At 41.7% G+C, this 26821-nt stretch overlaps 1 protein-coding gene across 1 annotated transcript in view; it reads left to right on the top strand.

Moving 5' to 3' along the window:
* Positions 1-2598: 2598 nt before the first annotated feature.
* The window catches only part of LOC126263299 (cytochrome P450 6k1-like), an 88434-nt gene continuing 64211 nt past the window's right edge, over positions 2599-26821 (top strand). The window contains exons 1-3 of the mRNA XM_049960386.1: positions 2599-2647; positions 22087-22313; positions 24096-24334. Coding sequence (XP_049816343.1) covers positions 22094-22313; positions 24096-24334 — 459 coding nt within the window. The 5' untranslated portion in view covers positions 2599-2647; positions 22087-22093. The remainder of the gene's footprint in view (positions 2648-22086; positions 22314-24095; positions 24335-26821) is intronic.

Below are 26821 nucleotides of genomic sequence, written 5' to 3'. Positions count from 1 at the left end.
GTACCCAACTCTATTTAACTCCCTACGCACAATCGTTGTTCTAGCTAGTGGTAGCCCTTAGGAACTCACAAGCGTATCTTTGCATTGATTTTACGCGATTTTTTACCAACACGCTCCGCAATGCTCGATGGTTCCTCGACCAACAATATTATCTTGGAACTCTTCCATTTGATCCGTGCTTGCATAGAAAAACAGTAATATCACAAACTGAGTCCGCCTTGATGCAAAACACCTTGTTATTCGTTTATTTCCTTATTATCCCAAACTAGTTTCGGCGACAAATATCTCCATCATCACTGTTTTTTTTTATCTAAAACATGCAGAAAATGGTATGGTTGTAGAAACACAGTAAAACGTTATTACATTTTTACAAATCGTCTTTTGAAATATAGTTTTATACTGAACCCTTTCATACTACCTTATTTATTGTATACTACAGCATGTTTTAAGCAATTATTGGCGCTGTTTGTGATATATTTTCTGTGCTCTTTTTTTCTGTTGCCGTCTTTTTACTTAGCGAACATCATGTCATCTGCAACCATGTGAGCGGCTTGTTTACTAACAGCCGCTCACATGGTTCAAAATGGTTCTAATGGCCCTGAGCACTATGGGACTTTACATCTGAGGTCATCAGTCCCCTAGAACTTAGAACTACTTAAACCTAACTAACCTAAGGACACCACACACATCCATGCCCGAGGCAGGATTCGAGCCTGCGAGCGTAGCGGTCGCGCGGTTCCAGACTGAAGCGCCTAGAACCGCTCGGCCACTTTGGCCGGCCGCTCACATGGTTCCTTGACCGTCAATACATGAGGTCTCCTGGTCTTGGCTTAGCTCTGGTTGTCACACCACCAACAGTTGACCAGGGCAGCTGTGAAGGGTTGAGATGTCTCTGATGGATTTGTTATCAGCTGATATCGAATGAACAGTCCATTTTCGAAGTCACCGATCTCTCCCGTTCCACCAGATCTGCTGCCACTACTTCTCTAGTAACACAACCATATTCTCGGTCTCTCTTTATACTGGCAGGTCCATCTCTTGCGACATCTAGTGATCATTTCTATAATTCATATGGTTGTTCATATGCTTTTTACCAGATGGTGTGCGGAGTAAAGGTTGAGTCCAGCAGTAAATGAGACCAGCAGTGTATGGTTTGAGAAGGTGAGTGGTTAGAAAGTAGTACATTTTTCCCATCTATTATGTTATTCATATATCTGTTATATCACTTGCTTCTGAATGAAAATCACTTGTTTCATTTATCATTACATTTCAAACAAACCCAATCGCATCAACTGCACACTTCGTCTGCTTTAGACAGATATATTTTGGCTTAGGGCATCATTGTGAAATTTTGATATATCGAGGGTGTCAGGACCAAAAACATTTGCGATACACAGCTTCACAATATTCACCTGAACTTACTCGTAAGCATACAATAAAGATTTACAGACGTTTTAAAGCCGTAGGTATAAGCCAATTATACATAATGGAAAAATGTTTTAAAACGAATATCAACCGCTTCCTGAAACCATAGCATTCATTGCACTCAGTGTTCCGTCATAAGTGACTCATTAATAAATACTTGAACAGTTCTGTGGTAGAGGACCAAGAAGGAAATTTACAAACATCATATTTTCTTCAGACTAATTTTGAGGCTCTGAGTTACCGCTCGATAACAGCTGCAAGATCGTAGTATACCAATAAGATACTCATTCGTCATCTAGCTATAAATTAATAAGACTCACGGTTATAGGCCACAGCAAAATTATTTAAACGCCGTCTGAATGGTAATTGGTATTAATACCATCATTTCCAGCGCGTGTATTTGACACGATTTCTCCGTTCCAGATTACTTAAAGTTGTTGAAAAATGGTTCAAATGGCTCTGAGCACTATGGGATTTAACTGCTGTGGTCATCAGTCCCCTAGAACTTAGAACTACTTAAACCTAACTAACCTAAGGACAGCACACACATCCATGCCCGAGGCAGGATTCGAACCTGAGACCGTAGCGGTCGCGCAGTTCCAGACTGTAGCGCCTAGAACCGGCCACTCCCGCCAGCTAGTTAAAGATGTCTTATGGGTTGTGGAGTATATTTTCGTTGGAATTGTGTAAAGAGCGCTCCTCGAAACAATGAAAGAAACTTACGTATTCCACTGTGTCTTGAAAACAGTTCTGCGTGTCGCTAGATTCTTTTACATGTTTGATACATATACAGTTGTTTATCGTCATTCCAATAGCTCATCTCTATGATATTTTTTTCAAAGTGGAAAGAAAGACACTGGTTGTCTACGTATAACGGAATTCAGTTGATAAGAAACAGCTTCTTACCGAAGTTTAGTTTCGCAGAAATTCACAAGAAAAATGCTGAGTCGGCATGAAACGACTCGCCACCAGGATATTCCGGCAACATATCCGGGTAGAGAGATTGCCCGCTAGATATCGGAGATAAGATGATCCTACGTGTATAGCGGCTATTTTCCGTCCCCTCACTCAAAAACCACGTGGTAAAATCCGGTATTTCAGCCTCCAGAAATCCGAGTCATATAAATTGCAGCGCCATTCACAGCCTCGTTAATAGCTTAGTTTGTCGCCGAAGGAGCAGGAGACGTCGTCCGGAACACTGTTGGTACCCGTCTACTATCAAGTAAGTGGCTTAAAGTATGTCACTTTCTGTCTCCTGCGACTCATCGAACGCTTTCAAGCGTCACACTTGCTTTGCACTCATGGAATGCTTCTGGTTTATCCCCGATGCGATACCTAACTACGAACTAAACTTAACTAGTGTACAAAATATTTCATCAGGTGAACATTCGCAATTGGATAACATATTTATAGATTATCAATCTGCTTCCGTTGCTAGTAATTTTCTTAATTTATTTCTCGACCGGTTTCGAAGCTTAAGGCTTCATCTTCAGGTGCCACCAGTGAAGGAGATGAACGTGTGGTGGTCTGGCTAGTCAGTCATTGGGGATCACACCCATGCCAAAGGGGGAGCGTAGGAGGGTGGGAGCGTACGAGGGTGGGAGCGTAGGAGGGTGGGAGCGTAGGACCAGCTACCAGCGCCCGCCTGACTGCACGACACGGAAGTGAACAGCAATCGGCCACTGTGAATAATTCTACTTGTTTACACAAATAGTGCTCGTTAATAGATTCGAACCGACAGGTTCTTCTTCAGATGGCTGTCCACGTTTATCTAACACCTGCTGCTACTTACATTAGTTTTTGGAAAAAAACGACCAATAAATAATGTAAACAGCAACAAATGTAATACACACGTCAACAGCTATCTGAAAATAAGCCTGTCGGTTCGGAACTGGTAATGGCGCTATTTATGGCAATAAATAGCATTATTCATTGTGGATGGTTACTGTTTGCTTCTTTGCAAGACACAACATGTAAAAAAATTCTTATTGGCACTTAGAACCAGCCAGTTTCCTTGTCTGACACTGAGGAAGTTCTTAATAAACGATTTATTTTCTAATTTGTATCATTATTTTTATGTACTGATGGGACAAAAAATGGCTCTGAGCACTATGGGACTTAACATCTGAGGTCATCAGTCACCTAGAACTTAGAACTACTTAAACCTAACTAAGGACATCACACACATCCATGCCCGAGGCAGGTTTCGAACCTGCGACCGTAGAGTCGCGTGGTTCCAGACTGAAGCACCTAGAACCGCTCGGCCACAAGGGGCTGCTACTAATGGGACAGGCAGTATAAACCTGTAGTATCAGAATACCTTCTCAATATTTTTGACACAAACAGAGCTACCTTGTTTTTTCATTCTTCCAGCGAATCTTAGATTTCGCACTTAGAACGGCTTCAATTTCTACTCTTCATTCAATTTCAACTGTATATAAACCTTTATCCACTTGTGAATGTTAGATGGTTGTTGATTATGGGGTGAAGACTAGCCACCAAGGATCATCAAATAAAGACCAGTCTTCCCAAATTTATTAAACACTGAGATACAGACATTGTTGTTGTGGTCTTCAGTCCTGAGACTGGTTTCATGCAGCTTTACATGCTACTCCATCTTGTGCAAGCTTCTTCATCTCCTAGAACCTACTGCAGCCTACATCCTTCTGAATCTGCTTGGTGTATTCATCTCTTGGTCTCCCTCTACGATTTTTACCCTCCACGCTGCCCTCCAATACTAAATTGGTGATCCCTCGATGTCTCACAACATGTCCTACCAACCGATCCCTTCTTCTAGTAAAGTTGTGCCACAAGCTCCTCTTCTCCCCAATTCTATTCAATACCTCCTCATTAGTTATGTGATTACCCATCTAGTCTTCAGCATTCTTCTGTAGCACCACATTTCTAAAGCTTCTATTCTCTTCTTGTCTAAACTATTTATCGTCCACGTTTCACTTCCATACATGGCTACACTCCATACAAATACTTTCAGAAACGACTTCCTGACACTTAAATCTATTCTCGATGTTAACAAATTTCTCTTCTTCAGAAACGCTTTCCTTGCCATTGCTAGTCTACATTTTATATCCTCTCGACTTCGACCATCATCGGTTATTTTGTTCCCCAAATAGCAAAAACTCCTTTACTACTTTAACTGTCTTATTCCCTAATCTAATTCCCTCAGCATCACTCGACTTAATTCGACTACATTCCATTATCCTCGTTTTGCTTTTGTTGATGTTCATCTTATATCCTCCTTTCAAGACACTGTCCATTCCGTTCAGCTGCTCTTCCAAGTTATTTGCTGTCTCTGACAGAATTACAATGTCATCGGCGAACCTCAAAGTTTTTATTTCTTCACCATGGTTTTTAATACCTACTCCAAACTTTTCTTTTGTTTCCTTCATTGCTTGCTTAATATACAGATTGAATAACAGCGGGGGTAGACTACAACCCTGTCTCACTCCCTTCCCAACCACTGCTTCCCTTACATACCCCTCGACTCTTATAACTGCCATCTGCTTTCTGTACAAATTGTAAATAGCCTTTCGCTCCCTGTATTTTACCCCTGCCACCTTCAGAATTTGAAAGAGATTATTCCAATCAACATTGTCAAAAGCTTTCTCTAAGTCTACAAATGCTAGAAACGTAGCCTTTGCCTTTCCTTAATCTTTCTTCTAAGATAATCGTAGGGTCAGTATTGCCTCACGTGTTCCAACATTTCTGCGGAATCCAAACTGATCTTCCCCGAGATTGGCTTCTACAAGTTTTTCCATTCGTCTGTAAGGAATTCGTGTTAGTATTTTGCAGCCGTTGATTATTAAACTGATAGTTCGGTATTCGTATGTGTCAACACCTGCTTTCTTTGGGATTGGAATTATTACATTCTTCTTGAAGTATGAGGGTATTTCGCCTGTCTCATACATCTTGCTCACTAAAAGGTACAGTTTTGTCAGGACTGGCTCTCCCAAGGCTGCCAGTAGTTCTAATGGAATGTTGTCTACTCCCGGGGCCTTGTTTCGACTTAAGTCTTTCAGTGCTCAGTCAAACTCTTCACGCAGTATCGTATCTCCCATTTCATCTTCATCTACATCCTCTTCCATTTCCATAATATTGTCCTCAAGTACATCGCCCTTGTATAGACCCTCTATATACTCCTTCCACCTTTCTGCTTTCCCATCTTTGCTTAGAACTGAGTTTCCATTTGAGCTCTTGATATTTATACAAGTGGTTCTCTTTTCTCCAAAGGTCTCTTTAATTTTCCTGTAGGCAGTATCTATCTTAGCCCTAGTGAGATAAGTCTCTACATCCTTACATTTGTCCTCTAGCCATCCCTGCTTAGCCATTTTGCACTTCCTATCGATATCATTTTTGAGACGTTTTTATTCCTTTTTGCCTGCTTCATTTACTGCATTTTTATATTTTCTCCTTTCATCAATTAAATACAATATTTCTTCTGTTACCCAAGGGTTTCTACTAGCCCTCGCCTTTGTACCTATTTGACCCTCTGCTGCCTTCACTATTTCATCCCTCAAAGCTACGTCAAAGCTACCATACAGACATAATCACTTGTTAATGGAACTGTGTTTTCTTCTGTGTTTGCAGCAGAATACATCATCTATATGAGAAAAATTCAGCGAAAACGCTCCTTTGTAGGTCTGGCAATAAAGTACGCAGTAAAATCACGCTTGAATTGGGGATTGTTGTACTAGTGTTTACCGCCAAGGCTGTCAGGCGGACAGCAAAGCAAAATTTGAAAACAAACTGAAAAAGTTTCTTCTTGACTACTCTTTATATTCTGTAGAAGGATTTCTATTATCGTAATGTGTAAAAGGTGGTGGTAGGAATTATTAACGCACATCTGTGTATCTTGTTTCTTAAAAAAGAAAAAGAACCTTAGAAACATTCAATATGTAACCACAGACGCAAATTAATTTGCGATGAATGTAAAATGACAAGTTCCACATCATTACGATTTATCGTACAAAATAATTCACGTGACATGAAACTAACTAACCGACTGAATAGTACACCGTCCAGAAGTTTAATCCTGACGTTTACGCCTCTCTAGAAGTAAAGGATAGTAAATTTCCATCTTAGTATCTAATCTGGGCTTTACTACGATCGCAACAACAGCACAAAAATCCTCTTACTCAATCTATTAATTTTGTGCAAATACGAAACTGCTCTGCTGCCTTGATGTCATTCTTGAAATTTTAAAAAACTAATTGCTTCTGTTCATAGCAACTATAGCTATAGATTTTAATGTATTCCACCTTCTTGGTGTTGGGTCTTATCATTCCACCAGGGATTGATTTGTTACTGTTTAGTACTTCCCCTGCACTCCCTGTCTTCAGTCAGCCGGTACGTCTAGTCAACGCCTATGTTCTCTCAGACTTTTATAAGCAAACGAAAATGTTTTCCTGCGATTTGCACCTCCCGCTGACAGTTTTTTCCTTGTTTGCGAATTAATAGCAGCTTTTTTAAACTCCACCTTCTGTAAAACACTATTTTTTTCTGTTTTCTGTCCTTTACCTTGCAAGGCTCCCCTGGGTTAGAGTTCTAGTCAAACCTTTTTGCCACTGACATGCTCTGTGTATCCTCTCTCGAGATACAGGTCCCTCACATCGGTCCAGGTCCAGGTAAAGAAACTGTGCGCAAGGAAACGGAAGGAAAACGTTGGCTCTGACAAGTACACTGTAGCAGTGTAGCCTTATTAACCATTAAAAAAATTACTAAGTAGTGATGGAGACTGTCAACTACTCTAATGAAGCAACGCTTACAAATTAAATACATTTATTGGGTATGAAAACAATGATTGTTCAGAACAAACAATATTATCAAATATCGTCACCTAAGAATGAGTGCATAAACACACATGAGCGTATGGCAACTGTGGATCTTCAGAGGGAAAGGACTGGAAAAGTTATCATAAAACAGGCCGAACGAACAAGAAACTGTTTTAAGTAACTGCTAATCGCGAAACTGAAGTGTCGGTGACGACTGCATTGCAAGGTTAAGGAGTAAAGAGAAATAGTACCCGAAAGAGTAAAATCACGGCCGAAAGGACACCACACTGTGATTTATAAATCTGAACTAAAACGCCGATCATCCCACACGAACTTCGTACGCCATTGCTGCGACACTTGCATCATTTATGGGAGACGAGAGGCGGTGACGTCGCAGACGGCGACTCATAATGGCATTATGCAGCCCGTCTGCTCATAGTAAACTGGCCCTCTCACGGTGAAGAACTATGTTCTCTATTGCTATCAGTGACTAAGTGTGTTCACTATGGCTCCAGACGGAGAAGTGCGTTTACTATGGCTCTCGGTTCTTTCGTGGTGCGAGCCCGCCAGAAGTGCTATTTTGGCCAATCTGAAACTGCGTATTCTATTCCAACAATCAGAAACGTCCCTACAATTTTGTTCTAGAAGATTTGGAGTTGCTTCTTGGAAGATTACGAACGCCAACCTATCCCACTCCTCCTTTCACAAATTTGCGAGTGCCGTCCTATGCCGCATCACTGTTCCCTGGGATACCGGACTGCAACCTATCAGAGGGTGCCCCACCAAAAACTTCATATAACCTTGTCTTGTCAATGTTTACGCTCAAGGCGTCAGCAGCCATTGATACTAGACAAAAGACTCATCTGTGGAGCCACCCAGTGGTTACTGCACAATACTGCGATGTTATCGCACGGGGTACGCCATTTGCGTGGGTGGTCTGTCCTTTGGAGAAACTGTTGTTGCCGACTAGCGAGGGCAGGGAGAGCTCGCTGAACTCAGCACGCAAGTGCATTCTTTCCAGAGTGTTGTTTATTACCGTATGTCAAAGACGCCCGCTGCCCTCTGCCGCCGTAAATGCGACAGCGAGCGGTCGCTCACAGGAGTCGGGTAGCCGCCGCTGCTCCCCCGAGCGCATCCTGTCAGTTTCCTCGTCCACTGAAGGCAGGTCAAGGCGAGCAGAAACTGTAAGGGCCGTGTTTTTGCTTCCCGCTAACTACCAGAATGAATTTAGCGTTCACTTAACAACTAAGACAATTTGAAGGAAATTCTCGACAATCGTCACCCACTCTTAACGGACAATGGCACTATTCTGGTATACAGCTGAATTTTTTGATTACTGTCCGCCCCGATAACTGAGTGGTCAGCGTGATGCATTGCCGTCCTACGGACCTGGGTTCAATTCCCGGCTGGGTCGGAGATTTTCTCCGCTCAGGGACTGGGTGTTGTGTTGTCTTCATCAGCATTTCATCCCCATCCGGCGCGTAGGTCGCCCAACGAGGCGTCCAATGTACTAAGACCTGCACCAAGGCGGCCGGACCTGCCCCGCAAGGGGCCTCCCGGCCAATGACGCCAAACGCTCATTTCATTTCCATATTGATTATTTAGACCTATCATACCAATGGATTGAGTGTGCTGATTAAAAAAAGGAAGTGAAACATGAGGCTGGCTGCAGCTTGATATATTTCAACAAGTTTCGGCATATATGTGTCATCTTCAATGTGTCTCGTTTTATTTTTGTAAAAATATTTTACGAATATTGTGGGTGGTTTTATATTTTAGGCCTGATGTGTATATTTTGTTTTTTTCCTCGCCTAAAACTGTATATATGTGGTGTATCTGCTGGGGAAAACGTTTAGGACTGCACCGGTAGCTTTGTAGATCGCTGTCTGTGTGGGCAATGCACTACCAGATTATAGTATCTGTTGTCTTGAGTCGATGTTTGTCGGTTGAGTCGGTGGTACACCATCGCTTTAAACCCCAAAGATTAAATACAGAAATATTCCTCAAACCCTTATTTAGTAGTCAGTGACTTTAGTGATAGTTAAAGATATCTGTAGTTTTTGTTAATGTGTCTGTTTAATAAGGTTTAATAAAACAGACGGAAGACATGGGAATTAATAGGATAAAATCATTTATGATAATACTGTGGGCTAAACCAGGTAGCTATAGTTCATACCAAAGAATGTGCACTCAGAGAATATTGGCCTCACATATATTTGCAGATACAAATAAAAACAGTTAAACAATGTTTAATTTATGTAGTTCAAAGTATGTTGTTATCTAGGGCGTGCAGAGCATTGAACACAGCAAGTATTACGAGCAAAATTCATCTAACTGCACATTAACTCACAAAAACAGTAAGAAATCTTCAAGGAACGAAAGTATGGTTTCTCACTGCCAATAGCTATGTAAATCAAAGTTCGATATTATCAACAATCACCGCGCTAAAATCATCCTGCAAGATCACCAGACAAAATAGAGATAATAAATTCAGGAAACAGGGAATATTCGCATTTCATAGCTGTCTTCAATTCCGTAAACCAAACGACACGCTTATATATGTACATATACAGGGTGGTCCATTGATAATGACCGGGCCAAATATCTCACGAAATAAGCATCAAACGAAAAAACTACAAAGAACGAAACTCGTCTACCTTGAAGGGGGAAACCAGATGGCGCTATGGTTGACCCGCTAGATGGCGCTGCCATAGGTCAAACGAATATCAACTACGTTTTCTTTTAAATAGGAACCGCCATTTTTTATTACATATTCCTGTAGTACGTAAAGAAACATGAATGTTTTAGGTGGACCACTTTTTTCGCTTTGTGACAGATGGCGCTGTAATAGTCACAAACGTATATGTTACGTTATGTTATGTTAACCGGGGACCTAGAAACGACGGAGAGGCTCCGTCCCCGCCGCAGCCGTAGTGGTCCTCAACCCCACGACGACTACCGCAGTCCACTTCACCCCTCTGACGCCCCACATCGAACCCATGGTCATTGTGCGGTTCGGCCCCCGGTGGAGCCCCCAGGGAACGTCTCACACCAGACGTGTGTAACCCCTATGTTTGCGTGGTAGAGTAATGGTGGTGTACGCGTAAGTGGAGAACTTGTTTGCGCAACAATGGCCGACACAGTGTAGCTCAGGCTGAATAAGGGGAACCAGCCCGTATTTGCCGAGGCAGATGGAAAACCGCCTAAAAACCATCCACAGACTGGCCGGCTCACCGGACCTCGACACAAATCCGCCGGGCGGATTCGTGCCATGGACCGACGCTCCTTCCCGCCAGGAAAGCCGTGCGTTAGACCGCACGGCCAACCGGGCGGGCTCACAAACGTATAAGTACGAGGTATCACGTAACATTTCGCCTGTGCGGACGGTATTTGCTTCGTGATACAGTACCTGTGTTAAAATGGATCGTTTACCAATTGCGGAAAAGGTCGATATCGTGTTGGTGTATGGCTATTGTGATCAAAATGCCCAATGGGCGTGTGCTATGTATGCTGCTCGGTATCGTGGACGACATCATGCAAGTGTCCAGACCGTTCGCCGGATAGTTACGTTATTTAAGGAAACAGGAAGTGTTCAGCCACATGTGAAACGTCAACCAGGACCTGCAACAAATGATGATGCCCAAGTAGGTGTTTTAGCTGCTGTCGCGGTTAATCCACACATCAGTAGCAGACAAATTTCGCGAGAATCGGGAATCTGAAGAACGTCGGTGTTGAGAATGCTACATCAACATCGATTGCACCCGTACCATATTTCTATGCACCAGGAATTGCATGGCGACGACTTTGAACATCGTGTACAGTTCTGCCACTGGGCACAAGAGAAATTACGGGACGATGACGCATGATTTGCAAGCGTTCCATTTAGCGACGAAGCGTCATTCACCAACAGCGGTAACGTAAACCGGCATAATATGCACTATTGGGCAACGGAAAATCCACGATGGCTGCGACAAGTGGAACATCAGCGACCTTGACGGGTTAATGTATGGTGTGGCATTACAGGAGGTAGGATAATGGGCCCCCATTATTTTATCGGTGGCAATCTAAATGGTGCAATGTATGCTGATTTCCTACGTAATGTTCTACCGATGTTACTACGAGATGTTTCACTGCATGACAGAATGGCGATGTACTTCCAACATGCTGGATGTGCGGCACATTAGCTCCCGTGTGGTTGAAGCGGTATTGAACAGCATATTTCATGACATGCGGGTTGGTCGTCATAGCACCATTCCATGGCCTGCACGTTCACCGGATCTGACGTCCCCGGATTTCTTTCTGCGAAGAAAGTTGAAGGATATTTGCTATCGTGATCCACCGACAACGCCTGAGAATATGTGTCAGCGCATTGTCAATGCATGTGCGAACATTACGGAAGGCGAACTACTCGCTGTTCAGAGGAATGTCGTTACACGTATTGCCAAATGCACTGAGGTTGACGGACACCATTTTAAGCATTTATTGCATTAATGTGGTATTTACAGGTACACACGCTTTAACAGTGTGTGTTCTCAGAAATGATAACAAAGATATGTGTATCACATTGGAACAACGTACCTACGTTCTGTATTTTAATTTAAAAAACGTACCTATTACCAACTGTTCGTCTAACATTGTGAGCCATATGTTTGTGAGTATTACAGCGCCATCTATCACAAAGCGAAAAAAGTGGTCCAACTAAAACATTCATATTTCTTTACGTACTACACGAATAGGTAATAAAAAATGGAGGTTCCTATTTAAAAAAACGCAGTTGATATCCGTTTGACCTATGGCAGCGCCATCTAGCGGGCAAACCATAGCGCCATCAGGTTTCCCCCTTCAAGCTAGACAAGTTTCGTGCTTTGTAGTTTTTTCGTTTGACGCTTATTTCGTGAGATATTTGGCCCGGTCACGATCAATGGACAACCCTCTATATAAACTCACCATCAAATATCCTAAGTAATGTGAAAAGTTAGTAATTGGCGGTCATAGCACTTTGGCATTACTTTAAGTCCAAACAAGTTCTGAAGTATTTCCACTGAGCACGGCTCCTCGGCTGTACAGCCTCTCGACAATAACACACACAGCAGCAGCGACAAAAGTTTGCTGACAGACTTCCCAGCGCGCCTATCCAACAGCGCTTGAATAATCTGTGCGTCACAGGTTAGTGAATTAGATTTAATTACTCAGTGTTGACCACTTTTTAGTTTTAAAGATAATTACGTACACATGCAACATGCTAGAACATCGACGCAGCATTAAACAAATTATTAAAAAGGTTCAAGAAATGCATACCTGCATCCGGCATTGCAGTACATTAAACCTTACGAAACATTATTAATACGTATAAAATAACACATTGTGGGCACTCATTCACTAGGAATGTTGTAAGAATCTGAGGAGCACATGCCGCCTTTGTATACGTGTGACTGTGGAGAAATTGCATATTAACATTTAATAAATCGTCTCCAGGTGTTTATACCCATATATGATTTTAAATGCAGCATTCCTTACACACATCGCGTTAGCCTGTCATTTCTGCTTACCCAGTAAACCTCAGCAACCAGAACCACTCACCACCTCTTTCTACCCCACGTTCCAGAGTCTCGTAATCTCTTAATTTGATTAATGTGTATCTGTGTGTGTGTGTGTGTGTGTGTGTGTGTGTGTGTGCGTGCGTGCGTGTGTGTGAGAGCGTGTGTGCGCGTGCATGGCTGGGGGTCAGGGGCTGGATCACCGCAAAAGCTCGCACTAACCAGTCAAAATTAGCGATATACTTGACAAAAAACAAAACGATGAGCAAGTGAATGGCGTCAATGACATAGCATCTCTCGATGCGTGTGGCAACATAAATAATTAATAAATCTCGTTTTTATGCATGAACACATATGATGGCAGGTGAGAGAGATGCAAAAAATGTTTAAAACTAACAATTCTTACGCAAATTTTTCCTACTACATGGTACATGACTTGCTGTCAGTCCACAAAAACCAGTAAAAGCAAGCGAGCCTTTGGAATTCCACATTCACAGTTGTTGTAGTTTCAGGTGAGCAGTCAGAACGAACAAATAAAAAAACATGTTGTAGTTTTTAGGCGTAAGACCAAACCACGTATTTCTTGTGATATTATTAGATAAATAAAACGAGACGCACTGAAGATGACACATGGGCTTCAATCATGTTAGGAAAAAGAATAGAAAAAGGAAATAAACAATGTTTTGGGGAAGCCAGAGTATTACAAAAATCTGAATTTGAATAAGATGTAGTTGTTTAATCAAAACTATCTCTTAGTTTCATAGGCTTTCAGTAATTACGACGATTCCTGTCCTCTGCACCTGCATTACTACGATTCCAAACATGATATAAAACACAAAAACTGTTGACATTTCCCAATAACACCTTTCGACTAAACTAAATAACAAATTGAGTTACAACACTGAAATGAGATTCATTTTCTATTCTTTTCATCATTATGTGTATCGTCCTCCACTGTAATCACACATCTACCGATAATCGGTTTTGGTGTGAGCCTTAGATCGCAGCAGTGATCATCGTATACGTACAAGGTGTCCCGCACCTTACGGTCAAAATATTACAAATTGTAGAGTATCCTAACCCGAATACCGTTAGATTACGAACTACTGGTCGAAATTAATATTTTACCGACGTAAATACACTGTACTTTATGGTAACAATGTAAACTCACAGCAACTACACTGTCTGACAAAAAAAGTAAGCAACCAGAAGCCGACTGGAGGACGAAATGAAACTTCACAGGTTGAAAGGGTATGTGATGTTATTTCAATGATTAGAAGATCGAATCAAATTTATGGAAAAAATGGCAATATGCACCCATTTATTAGGATGACGCATCCCATCTGGCTTGGATGCACGCACTGACTCGATTTCGAAGGATATCATAAACTTGTCGTATCCACTGCTGAACCACGCTCGCTGACAACCATTGTACACGGTACTTTACACAGGATGTTTGCATAAGAGCGTGCAAAAATTTAACTGGACGTAGAGGATGCTCCACAGAACAATTTGAGGAAGGCAAGCTGGGGCCGAAGACGTCAGCGTAAGGAGATAATAGGAATAAAATCACAATTACTGTGTACTTTTTTATTTACATTAGTTACAGTTAACTGCAAATACCATCACTACCACAATGAACGTAACACTTGTACTGTATCTTACACAATGTGTTGAAACTGGAGGCCATCAGTGCGAACAACATTCTGGCGCCTGGCAAATATCCCTGGTCTGTTTCGAATCACATTACAGGCAGCGACGATTCTGACGACTAATTCCTTCTCCGTATCCACAAGGGTCTCATACACAAGTGACTTTAAATATCTCTATAGGAAATAATCAAGGGGATCTAGGTCAGGTGACTTCGCGGACCATGGAATAGGACCTGTCCCATACAATCCAGCGACCAGGAAATACAGCATTGAGTGGTTGTGAACATCCAAACTGAAGTAAGGTGGTGCACCATGGCATAACGAGACTGTCGCATGAGAGATAAGACCAAAGGGCACAGGATGTCCAAGACGTACTGTTATGCTGTCGAAGCTCCCTGAGTCACTACCAGACGCGACCTGAAGTCAAACCCATTCGCACACCATGACACCAGGAGTAAAACCGCTGTGTCTCCCCAAAACGTTGTACAAATGTGCCCTGTCGCCAGATCGCCACCATACTCATCAGCGATAGTCATCCGTGGTAATGTGGAACCACGATTCATCACTGAACACTAGCTGAACATAATCCGACGCCACATCAGTGTTGTAGTGTTAGCAGCAGCCTACCATTGGAACAGTTCCCTAGTCCGCAAGCTGCTACTCTCCGACCAATGGAGCAGAATGACGCAGAACGTTGCAGGGAATCCTCTACTTGCTGTTGCACGACAGGCACAGGTGTGAAGCGGTTAGGATGTGCTTCGTGCACAATTCGGCGATCTTCCCTTGCCGTGGTCAAGCTTGATGGACCGGAAGCTTGGCGACGAATATGCTTGCCTTCATGTTCCCACTCAACGGTGGTCCACTGTCGCATTCGAATGCCCCACAAATCTGAATATTACCTGATTCGACCGGCAGACGCAGTGGAGACCCACAATGAGACTCTGTTAAAACTCTGCCAGGTGCTGATAACGCTGTCTCACAGCAGTATGCGGCATCTCTGTGTCCTTTACAGTGGTAACTCGAAATATGTGCTGCTCACACCTCTTGCATATACTACGACAGTGACGACCATGCTAAACACTTTCAAGACACTGGTGGCCGTTCTACCTGCGACAGGGAAATGCAACATCCGCCGATGCATATCCGCCGATGGTGAGCACGTGTAGGAAGTTACACTGGTATGTGGCGATATCTTAGGGGTACCTCCCTTTCTTTGTCAGGCAGTGTATTCAAACTGAACTCTTGAATCAAATTACTTGGAGCCATTATTTGCGCACATTGTTAATGATAGGGGTACAATTGCTGCTCTAGTAGCACTGTCCACGCCTCTTTCTATGGCAAATGCATTCCATGGACCAGCTGATGGGTGGTTTATTGTGAGGCTTCCCCCACACGATACAACATGTTCTCCTAAAATTTTATTCTGCGTGCAACTCTTTCTCAAGAACTCCCCCAGTGACTTGAAGCACCCATTTTCTCATCAGCTTCTCTACACAATGACAAATTTATTCCAGTGAGAATGACGCATGGTGGGAATTTTTCTTTGTGCATACATTCGCCTTTCTGGGGGCTGCTTCCTGCTGCACCATAAATTAAATGCGTTTGCGCAGTTTCTTAAAACGAATAACCTTCCATCGTGTACAGTCATCCACGTACTTTAAAAAAAATTAAACTCCTCCATGGTCACCACATACAAAATTGTGGAGCTTTTGTAACACAACGCCTCCAGCGTCGCTACCGTATGCAGTCATTTGTTATGAAACATGAGCATTTCACAAACAGGCATTACAACCAAGAAATCGCACTACCTAAAGTTTTTATTAAAGAAAAGTAAACACAGTCCCAAATGGCCGTGAAGGCCCAACATACCTGAGATAAAATCTTCTAGGGTTGAAAGCCGAGTTAATGCGTTGTACTCCAGCAACGTTTCAACGAGTTTCTTACTTGCTATCTTCGGGCGAAGTGTCGGGTTCATGTCTCGTCCGGATCTTTGCGGGAGAACAACGCATTGAGTCGGCTGTCAAACCGAGAAGATTTTATCATCGAGATTCGCGAGGAAATTTGCATCCCCAACATACCTACCGGCTGCCGTGTCATCCTCAGCCCACAGGCGTCACTGGATGCGGATACGGAGGGGCATGTGGTCAGCACACCGCTCTCCCGACTGTATGTCAGTTTACGAGACCGGATCTGCTACTTCTCAGTCAAGTAGCTCCTCAGTTTGCCTCAGAAAGGCTGAGTACACCCAAATTGCCAACAGCGCTCGGCAACCGGATGGTCACCCATCCAAGTGCTAGCCCAACCCGACAGAGCTTAACTTCGGTGAACTCACGTGAACAAGAATTACCACTGCGGCAAGGCAGCCGGCAAACTATTTACTCACCAAAGAAAAATCATCGAACAGTTGTACGTTTTCAGAAGTTGTTATTTTATTTACACAACCAGTTTCGGCATTTCATAATACCACCTTCAGGTCCCTATGAACGCCATGTAGAGTGAATCAGATACAGCGATGCATGCATAACCGGAGCCGTTGAATATTTTGTGGTGTATGTACTTCGACAACGACTGCATGCATTTATGTATCTGATTCTCTATACATAGAGTGCATAGGGGCCTGAAGATGGCATTAATGAGATGCAGGAACTGGTCGTGTAAATGAAGTAATAACATCTGAAAACATACGGCTGTTTGGTGATTTTTCTTCCGACCAACCGTGGCCCATATCCACGGCGGATCAACAGAGATTCAACTATTTATTTCCGACCATTGGTTCCTTACACAGAACACTAAGGCTATAATCCTGTACTGGCTGTTCAAATTTGACCGAAAAAATATGGGACGACCGGCATATTGAGACATAAGCTGCACCGATGAGGCAAAACATTGTGACCACATGCTTCACAGTATTGGTCCACCCTTGGAACGCAATACAGCAGCGATTCTGCATGCCAGGGATTGAACGAGTCCTTGGTACGTATTCGGAGGTTGGTGGCGCCAGATGTCTACGCACATGTTACCCAATTCCCTTAAATTATGGGCCGTTTGTTTGTGGATGCGTGGCTGGCTTTCTTTACTTGTTCCACCGCGATTAGTTCATGAGACTTTGGTGGAAAAGACACGAAAGTGAGTTCACTATCATGTTCATCAACTACTGTAACACGATTTTGGCCGTGTAGCACGAATAGTTGTCCTGCTAGACAATGCCATCGCCTTTCAAGAAGGCATCAGAATACACTGATGCTATAGATCCATACCTACCAATCATGTGCAACCGCTCACTTGAAGAAAGATCCCTACCTAAAGACTAGGAAACTGCAAAGTTCACAGCAATATTCAAGAAAGGCAACAGGAGTAATCCACTTGATTATAAACCCATATCATATGCAGCAGGATTTTGGAACATATATTATGTTCGAAAGTAATGAATTGTCTCGGAGAGAAAGGTCTATTCACACATAGTCAACACGCATTTAGAAAATATCGTTCTTACGAAACACAAGTAGCTCTTTATTCACACGAAGTGTTGACTGCCATCGACAAGGGATTCCAAAATGGTTCGGTATTTCTAGATTTTCAGAAGGCTTTTGAGACCGTAACTCACAAGCGGCTTGTAACCAAATTACATGCTTATGGAATATCGTCCCAGTTATGCTCCTGGATTTGTGATTTCCTATCACCGAGGCCACAGTTCATGGTAACTGACAGAAAGTCATCGAGTAAAAAGGAAGCGATTTATTGTGTTCCCCAAGAAAGTGTTACAGGCTCTCTGTTATTCTTTATGTACATAAATGATTTAGGAGACAATCTCAGCAGCTGTTAGGTTGTTTACAGATGATACTGTCGTTTATAGTCTAGTAAAGTCATCAGAAGATCAAAACAAATTTCAGAGAGGTTTAGAAAAAATATCTGTATGGTGCGGACATTGGCAATTGATCCTAACAATGAAAAGTGCGAGGTCAACCACATGGTTCTAAATGGAATCCGTTAAACGTCGGTTACACGATAAATCAATCAGCTCTTAAGATCTTAAGTTCATCTGTGTATCTAGGAATTACAATGACGATGTACTTAAGTTGGAAAGAATACGGAGAAAATGTGAGAAAGTCGAACCAAAAACTACTACGTTTTATTGACAGAACACTAAGAAGATGCAACAGATCTACTAAAGAGACTGCCTACCTACGCCTTTCTGTCTTCTTATGAAGTACTGCTGCACGGTGTGGGATGCTGCCTAGATATGATTAACGGAGTACATCAAGAAAGTTCAAAGAAGAGCAACTCATTTTGTATCATCGAGAAATAGGAGAGAGAGTGTCACGGACATGATACATGGACTGGGGTGGACATCACTAAAACAAAGGCGTTTCTCGTTGCGGTCGAGTCTTGTTACGAAATTTCAATCTCCAACTTTCTCCTCCGAATGCGAAAATTTTTTGTTGACGCCGTGCTACATAGAGAGAAAGATCATCATAATAAAAAAAAAAAAGCGAAATCAGAGCTCGCGCGGAAAGATATAGGTGTTCGTTTTTTCTGCCTGCTGTTCGAGAGTGGAATGATAGAGAATTAGTGTGAAGGTGGTTCAGTGAACCCACTGCCACGCTGTTAAGTGTGATCTGCAGAGTACCCATGTAGATATAGGTGTGTATGAAGGGATACATGTGGCCACGGTAATTTTTACGTAGTGCACAGCTCTCATAGTGCGTTCAGATACTACCGCCGGTCATATGGGATCTCAGATAACTGTCCGGCGTGCGTATGCGGACACGACCAACGATTAGTTGTAGCAAGAAATGTGATTCGTCAGACCAGCTGACACGTTTTCATTGAGCCACGGTCCAGTCTCGGTGATACCGTGTTCATTGCAATTATGACGATGTCCTGGAGCCAACATGGCCTCTACTGTGGAGAGCCATTTTCAGCAGTCAGCGCTGAATGGTGTGCTACGAAGCAATTATGCCTGCATCAGCACTGCACTCGCATACCTGCCACAGATCGCTGTCTATCCTGTTCTGCACAGCGCGCAAGTCTTCGCTTTCCACGTGTAACCTCCCAACAGAAAAATAATCATAATATTCACGTTTAGTGTAACCTCCCAACAGAAAAAAATCTCGTTTAAATTCCCAATAAAAAAAATTTCTTTCCAATAAAAAATTTCAAGTTTTAATGTGACCTTCCATTAAAGACTGACTGCATATCGAGATTAATAAGTTTTGACGTCAGCAGCGCTGCGTAATGGCCCTGTGAAGTCATCCTGAATAAACTGAAAAATTCTTACCTCACAATGATGTCGCTGGATAACGCTATCTCTATATCGGCTCCTATAAGAAATTTTTGGCACATCCCAGTGCAATGGTGGCCACTAGATTTTCATTTGTAGGAAAACAACAAGTTTTCTTTTGCTTAATCAAAATGAGTATGCACAGGAAAAATTCGTAAATATTTAAACTCAGATAAACGACTGGCAAAAGTTTTCTTCAGAACAAAAGTTATTATTGAAACATTTCTGCAAGGAATTACATGGGACTTTAACATTACAATTGTGGTTAAATCAGTTGCGGCAACTAGCACATGCGCGAGGCAACAAAGAACAATAATATTGTTTCTTTATTACCTTATACTACATCGCTCAGGCACTGCTATCGTTCTGCACGACCGGTCCAACACAAGTCAACCGCTGGACTGCCCTGCCCGAATTCCAGAACTCAAGTGCTCTGTGCGACCTACAAAACTCGACTGCTCTCTGCGAGCTACTAAACTCGACTTACTTCCAACACTGCTCCGACCTGCGATTCTATTGTAGCACGGATACTCCATATCGCAAGCATCGCGTGAGCAATCCATCGAAATTACAACTGCTCAAGTGCGCTCGCAAATAGTAACGAACCCCTTACACACGTTGTGTGAGGAGTCGTAGAGTAAAACAGTCAGACACCGGGCCAGAAGAGTCTGTCCTTTGTCATAGTCGTTTATGACAGTGGATTTCCCCACCTGCGCCCCGTATCGCTAGAATGATTTCACGATTTGTCACTCTTCTGCTTACATACTTTCCTTAACGCGTCACGCGTCCAAAACACCACCTGGAGGTACCCATTTAGTGGTCATAGTGTTTCGGTTCATCAGTGTATCTAGCTATGGGCTAGGAATAATGGGTCGTATGAATAAAAAAGGGAACATTGTCCGCAGAAGACTGTCAATTTCGCGTGAGTAAAGAATTCGAAGCATGTTCTCTGACGAGGTTGTTTCTTCGCACCAGCTTCCCTCCTTCTTGGGAAGGATCTCGATGTGTGTCGTCTGCTGTGTCCGGCACGGAACACACATGTAATTCTACATTTCATTCAGCTCGCTCAAACAGGCAAACTATTCAATGTACAATTATGGAACTGCCTTCGCTGTGTTATGGAATAGTTGCACTACGCCTCGATATTACCTTTACGTACACGGGCAGTTTATGGAAATACATTTTCTGCCGATGTTGCCTGATTTCCCGACATGTAGAAAATTTTGTTGTTGCCGAATGAGGTGAATACATTACGCGAGCAGAACCTTAAGAATACATCACATTTACACCTGCTCCAAACAGCAACGTTCTCAGAGTTTTCTAATACGAGAAATTTTATTTAAATATGACGCATAATGGTCCGTTCGCTCTTCGAGTACGTACTTAAACGTTCGGCCATGCGGTTTACTTACGAGAAATAGAAAGCTAATTTTGTAATAAACCTGTTATCAATATTACTGGTGTCGCAGTGATGGCTGGGAGGCCCATTCCGGCGAGTTCGGCAGCCGGGTGGGAGTCTTATTTCAGGTGACGCCACACTGGGTGACGTGTTCGTCGGTGATAATGACATGATGATATGAACAGCGCAACACCCAGTCCACGAGCGGAGGAAGATCTCCAAACGCACAAGAATCGAACCCGCGCCCGCTGCGTGGTAGGCAAACACGTCACTACTCAGCTAAGTAGGCGGACTGAGAATGTCAAGAATGTCAGTGACACACTCTGGTGTATACCTAAGTCTTCTCGTACACCAGTCTGAAAACTTGGCTTTGCTAAGTAGTACAACCCTGTTCTCATTTTCGGGAAGGAGGTTCGCCAGCCAAATAATGCTTTTATTGTTAAAACCATATAAAGTTCTACAGTTATTCTTTTCAGTATTCCTTCGGGCAACATATATCTTTTCTCCCCTTCCGAGCAACATAAATTCTGCCATTTTTACTTCAAAAAAACTCGGTAAAAGTTACCAAAAATTACCCTCAATAGAACTTACTCAGCATGAACCATGCTACAAAGTTTATTTTAAAAAAAACCGAGAGTTTTTTCCAGTTCTGAGAAACTTTCCTAGTTTTATTCATACGAAATCGGAGAACATTTTCCGCTTTTAGAAACTTCCACCAGCCTTTTACTCAATCCGAGAACATTATCAGATGATGTATCTTCTCCTAATCGTTTTATTCATGAGAAACTGAGAATGTTCTCCGAAATTCCAAGAATAAAGTACGTTCTCCGTTTTATTCATACGACCCAATAACTCAAATAAAACAGTCTTCATGAAACTGACGTTACAAGTGTAATAGCAACACTCACAACATCACGTATCTCCTAGTTAGCTACTTAGTTTAAGTGGAACATAAGGATCACACATGTTCATTTAAGATATTAACTCAGTGTCTTTATTCCAGGACAACGATGGCGCTGCTCTTGGACTCGTGGATTAGTGAATTCATACTTGTCGTTTCTGTGGCGACTCTCGCTATCTACCTATGGTTCGATCATGGCTTCAAATATTGGAAGAAGAAGGGAATACCTTTCGTGGAGCCAAGCATTCCGTTCGGAAACTTCAGGAAAAGCATTTTGGGTCAGGAGGCCCTTGGTGTAACGACGCAACGCTTATACAAACAGGTACCAGGTACGTTTCAAGACTTGCGGGCAAGGCTCAGTTAGACACAAGCTTTTCTTATACTGTCAATTCTTCTGGTACAGCGTACACTGCCGTGAAGGTTTCTAGCATAAATAAAATCTTTAGTAAAGATTTTGTAACCTGTCAGGACAACTCCATTGTGTGAAACTTACGAGATGTGACAGAAGGACTGCTTTCAATACGGTAACGTGGGCGAAAAATGTGTGTACCTGGAGATTCGTAGAGATGCTTTTATATCTAGAAGTGTCACATAACTTTGGAAACAAAAAGATGAACCAGGTTTTCATGTTCCAGTACGGTGTCATTTGGTGTCACAGTGCGAAGAAGCAATACATGAATAAATGTTTGTACAGTGTGCATCAAAAAGAATCATCCGATTTTAAAAAATCAGACTGATAACTAATGTCAAATACCTTTAATGAATAGTAATTTTGACCAGCATTAAAAACAATTATAATTTAACAATAGCAAAGTATATGAATGAAGTGATGGTATTAGTAGATTGAAATTTAGATGACATTTCAATAGAGCAGACCAAGATCATTTATTTCATAGATTCTACATATTTCATCATCATTATTTGTAACTAGCGAGAATGCGTCAGTTACATGATATATTATTTATCTATAAACGTTGTAAATACTCGTAGTGTACAGTATTTAGTATCAGTAGAATCGTAAGATGGTGAGTTGTCACTTAAAACATCTGTCATTTGTACATTTGTTAATAAACAATACATTTATCGGATTTTAAATAAAACTGTGCTGTCATAGTGGGGGGAATGCATGTCTCGATTGGCGCTCAAGCGTTTTGATTGTTTCTGGAGAGCTAGGAAGGATCCATGAGGCAGTATGAAAGACACTCTGTTGGAAGACTCTGTGACGATCGGGCGGAGTAGCCAGATGTAGGTAATGTGTTCTGGGCGGCGAGTGACCACAAATACTTTAACTGTTGCTCAAACTTACAAAATTTCTGATTATATTGGACGAAGTCTCACCGACACTGTATTATGGAGCAGCCCTCTTAAAAGTTAAAGCGTTTTGTGTGATTGCAAAAATCGTTTCCTTCAGTTTAAATCTTTTGTTCTGGCATACATCAGTCATTCACTGGAATTCAACCCTTTTTCATTTATTAGTATTGTTCTTAATATGTTTCAAAATTTGTTACTTTACAATTCGTATTACATATCAATGATCAAGTAAGTCAACTGTAGGATCAAGGGGGGTTGGGGGTTGGGTTGTTTGGGGAAGGAGACCAGACAGCGAGGTCATCGGTCTCATCGGATTAGGAAAGGATGGGGGAAGGGAGTCGGCCGTGCCCTTTCAGAGGAACCATCCCGGCATTTGCCTGGAGCGATTTAGGGAAATCACGGAAAACCTAAATCAGGATGGCCGGAAGCGGGATTGAACCGTCGTCCTCCCGAATGCGAGTCCAGTGTGCTAGCCACTGCGCCACCTCGCTCGGTGCAGGATCAAGAGTAAAAGACAATAGTGAGTGGAATCTGTTGCTGAGCATAAAATAAATGACCTACATTTATTAACAGAGCCGTACATCGCGCAAGTGCCATACAATAGGTACGTCGCAAGGTGGGAAGCATATAGCTCCCTCATTCCATTGCTCAAAGAAATATAGCGCACGTCCACCATATGATATGGACGAAAAGGCCCAATTCCTTCTACAGCAATAGCTACAATTATTATCTTATTTGGATATTGTAATAATTCTGCTTCTGCTATTATCTTGCAATTTAAGATTAAATTCTCTTTGCAGGAGAGCGTTATGTTGGACACTTCGGATTCTGTCGACCGATTCTTCTAATTCGTGATCCAGAGATAATACGCCACATCCTTGTGAAGGATTTCTCGACGTTCCATGACCGAGGAATCGCACTTGACGATAAAGAGCCACTGAACCATAATTTGTTTGTCCTCACTGGACAAAAGTGGCGACAACTTAGGGTCAAACTGAGTCCTACTTTCACGTCTGGTAAACTGAAGGGCATGTTTAAGGTTAGTATATACATGCTTTACATTTATTTGAATTCGAAATGCTTTAATCCAGAACTCCTCATTAAGATACGTCAAATCTCTTCCTCCAGCTACATTGTAAAATTGCATTTCTTTAATCCCGAAATTCTTTAATTACCTTTTGTCAATCGAAATACATATATGTTGGAAGGATAATATCACTTAATAACATATTGTTTAAGATCATTTAGACCTTGCATGAGGAATTTAACATTTGAAAGAGTGGCTGTAGCTCAGTGGATATTTTCTGCGTGTCACCTTTAAAAACGCTGTATTTTATTAAGTGTGTGGTTGATATATTTTAGTTGGGAACATATTATATGCATTGTAACATAACCATAAACATCGCTTTAAGATTTTCTAATGTTTCCTCATAACAGGCTGACAAATTTAACAAAAAAATTAAAAAAGAAGTGGACCGCTTTTCTTGAAATCAACACTCCAGTTGCCAGTTATGTTGTAGTTCGGTTGCACAGTTGGTTCCAACGCAGTTACTTACCATGATCAAGTGTTTTAAATGTTTATGCCTAGAACACGATGATCATATTTTAAAATGTATATGTTTGGAAGGCATGCGTTGCTGTCATCTGAGGCAAAGTTTCCGTGACTACTAATGTTCGGAGTTTACTACTGCAAAATACTTTTTAAAGCTCTGTTTACTTAAATACTTCTACATATCGACGGTCGCTCTAAAGCTCTTTGCGTGCCTCCGTAATGACGGAAAAGTAACGAAATTTGGAATAATATTCTTCGTGTTTGTTGTTGTGGTCTTCCTTTTGTAGAGTGATTCAAGGCTGTTGACAAACTAGTCTATCCGTTGCAAGCCTCTTCATCTCTGCATAACCTCTTCATCTCTGAACCTGCTGACTGTGCACAAGCCATCGTCTCCCTCTACTATGCTTGCCCCCTACACATGCTTTCATTACCCAATCAACAGTTCCTTGATGCCTCAAGATGTGTTCGAGCAACCGATCTCTTCTTTTAGTCGATTTGTGCCATACATTTCATTTTGATGCACGTCCATTCAGTACCTTTTCGTTTGTTATTCGAACGTCACGTCTAATCTTCACCAATCTTCTAATGAACTGTACCAGCTATAAGCATCTTTATCAAGTCAGCGTAATTCCCAAAAGCAACACTATCTGTATTTTGATTCACTATCTGCCTTACTAGTGGCGGGCAGTTTCTCTATGGAAGTTAAATTTATAAACTTAACTATCATTTTCCTAGTCACTATGTTAAAATACACCAGCATCTTACCGCGATTGTGGAACAACACTCAGCACACGTTATCACATGGTCTCAGCGCCACCACCACATTGTTGGTAACTGCATGACAGTGCCCCAAACTCAGAAAGTAACTCACATCGTCGCAAACTAGACACGGTTTTATTTCACAAAAGGGTATCTACGCTTCAATATGCCTGGCAGGAACGATGTCGTTATCCTCCAAAATGCTACCTTTCAGCCTTACCTTAAATTGTAGTTACTTTTGATATACAAGAAGATCTAAAGTACTGCAATTTGCTGCATTATATCCGGTAAACTCACTGTGAAAGTTTTGGTGTATATATCTCCTAAAACACCCCTTGAAACACTGCTTTTTGCATTTACAATACAGTTGCAAAATACTGTACTCAATATCAGGTTTAAGAAAACCTATCTGAGTAATAAGAAACAGTAATAAAAAGGAAGAAAGAAACACGAAACAAAAATCTATATGACCTCAAGGAATCCAGCACACAAGTTGAATGACGGACTTGTTAAATTAACTGAAATTTCATTAACAAAGCAAGGAAGGAAATTACTTGAAAAGTAGTCCAAACACAACATAAACACAAAACATTCAGACAAAATAACAGGAAATATGATCACAGAAACAGAATAGATAATAAAACAAGGAGAAATGTTTGAAAACCCCAATTTCAGTGCTACCTTGACAAAATAACTGGTAGCAGAACAGATAAAACGCATAATAAAGGAGAAATGGATTCACATCAACTAGAAAAACAACAGAACACAACATGTCCAGAAAACAATTCAAAAAACTGCAAAAACACAATGCAGTTATAGCGAAGACGGAAAAAGGGAATACCCTGGACCTTATGAGTGAAGCAAAATGAATCAATAAAACAGAAAAATTCACAGAAAAGAATAACATTATTAAATTAGTCAGTGATCCCACAATGAGATACCAAAGAAACGTACAGCAATTTCTAAAAACAGCAGATAAATGTTCAGTTATATAAAACAAACTTTAAACAAACTAATCTCATAAAATCATCAGCCAATTTTGTTGACATCACACAAGGAATCAGATCATAGACAGAAACAACAATGAAAATGAAGAAAGAAACACAAAACAAACAACTAAATGATATAATGAAATAAACCACACTAGTGAATAAAGAAGACACAATTGATGCCCATCACAAAATCTTGAGCAAAATACATGACACATAACAATCC

The sequence above is a fragment of the Schistocerca nitens genome, chromosome 6, assembly GCF_023898315.1.
Source record: "Schistocerca nitens isolate TAMUIC-IGC-003100 chromosome 6, iqSchNite1.1, whole genome shotgun sequence".
NCBI lineage: Eukaryota > Metazoa > Arthropoda > Insecta > Orthoptera > Acrididae > Schistocerca > Schistocerca nitens.
This window is presented reverse-complemented; position numbering and strand designations above follow the sequence as displayed.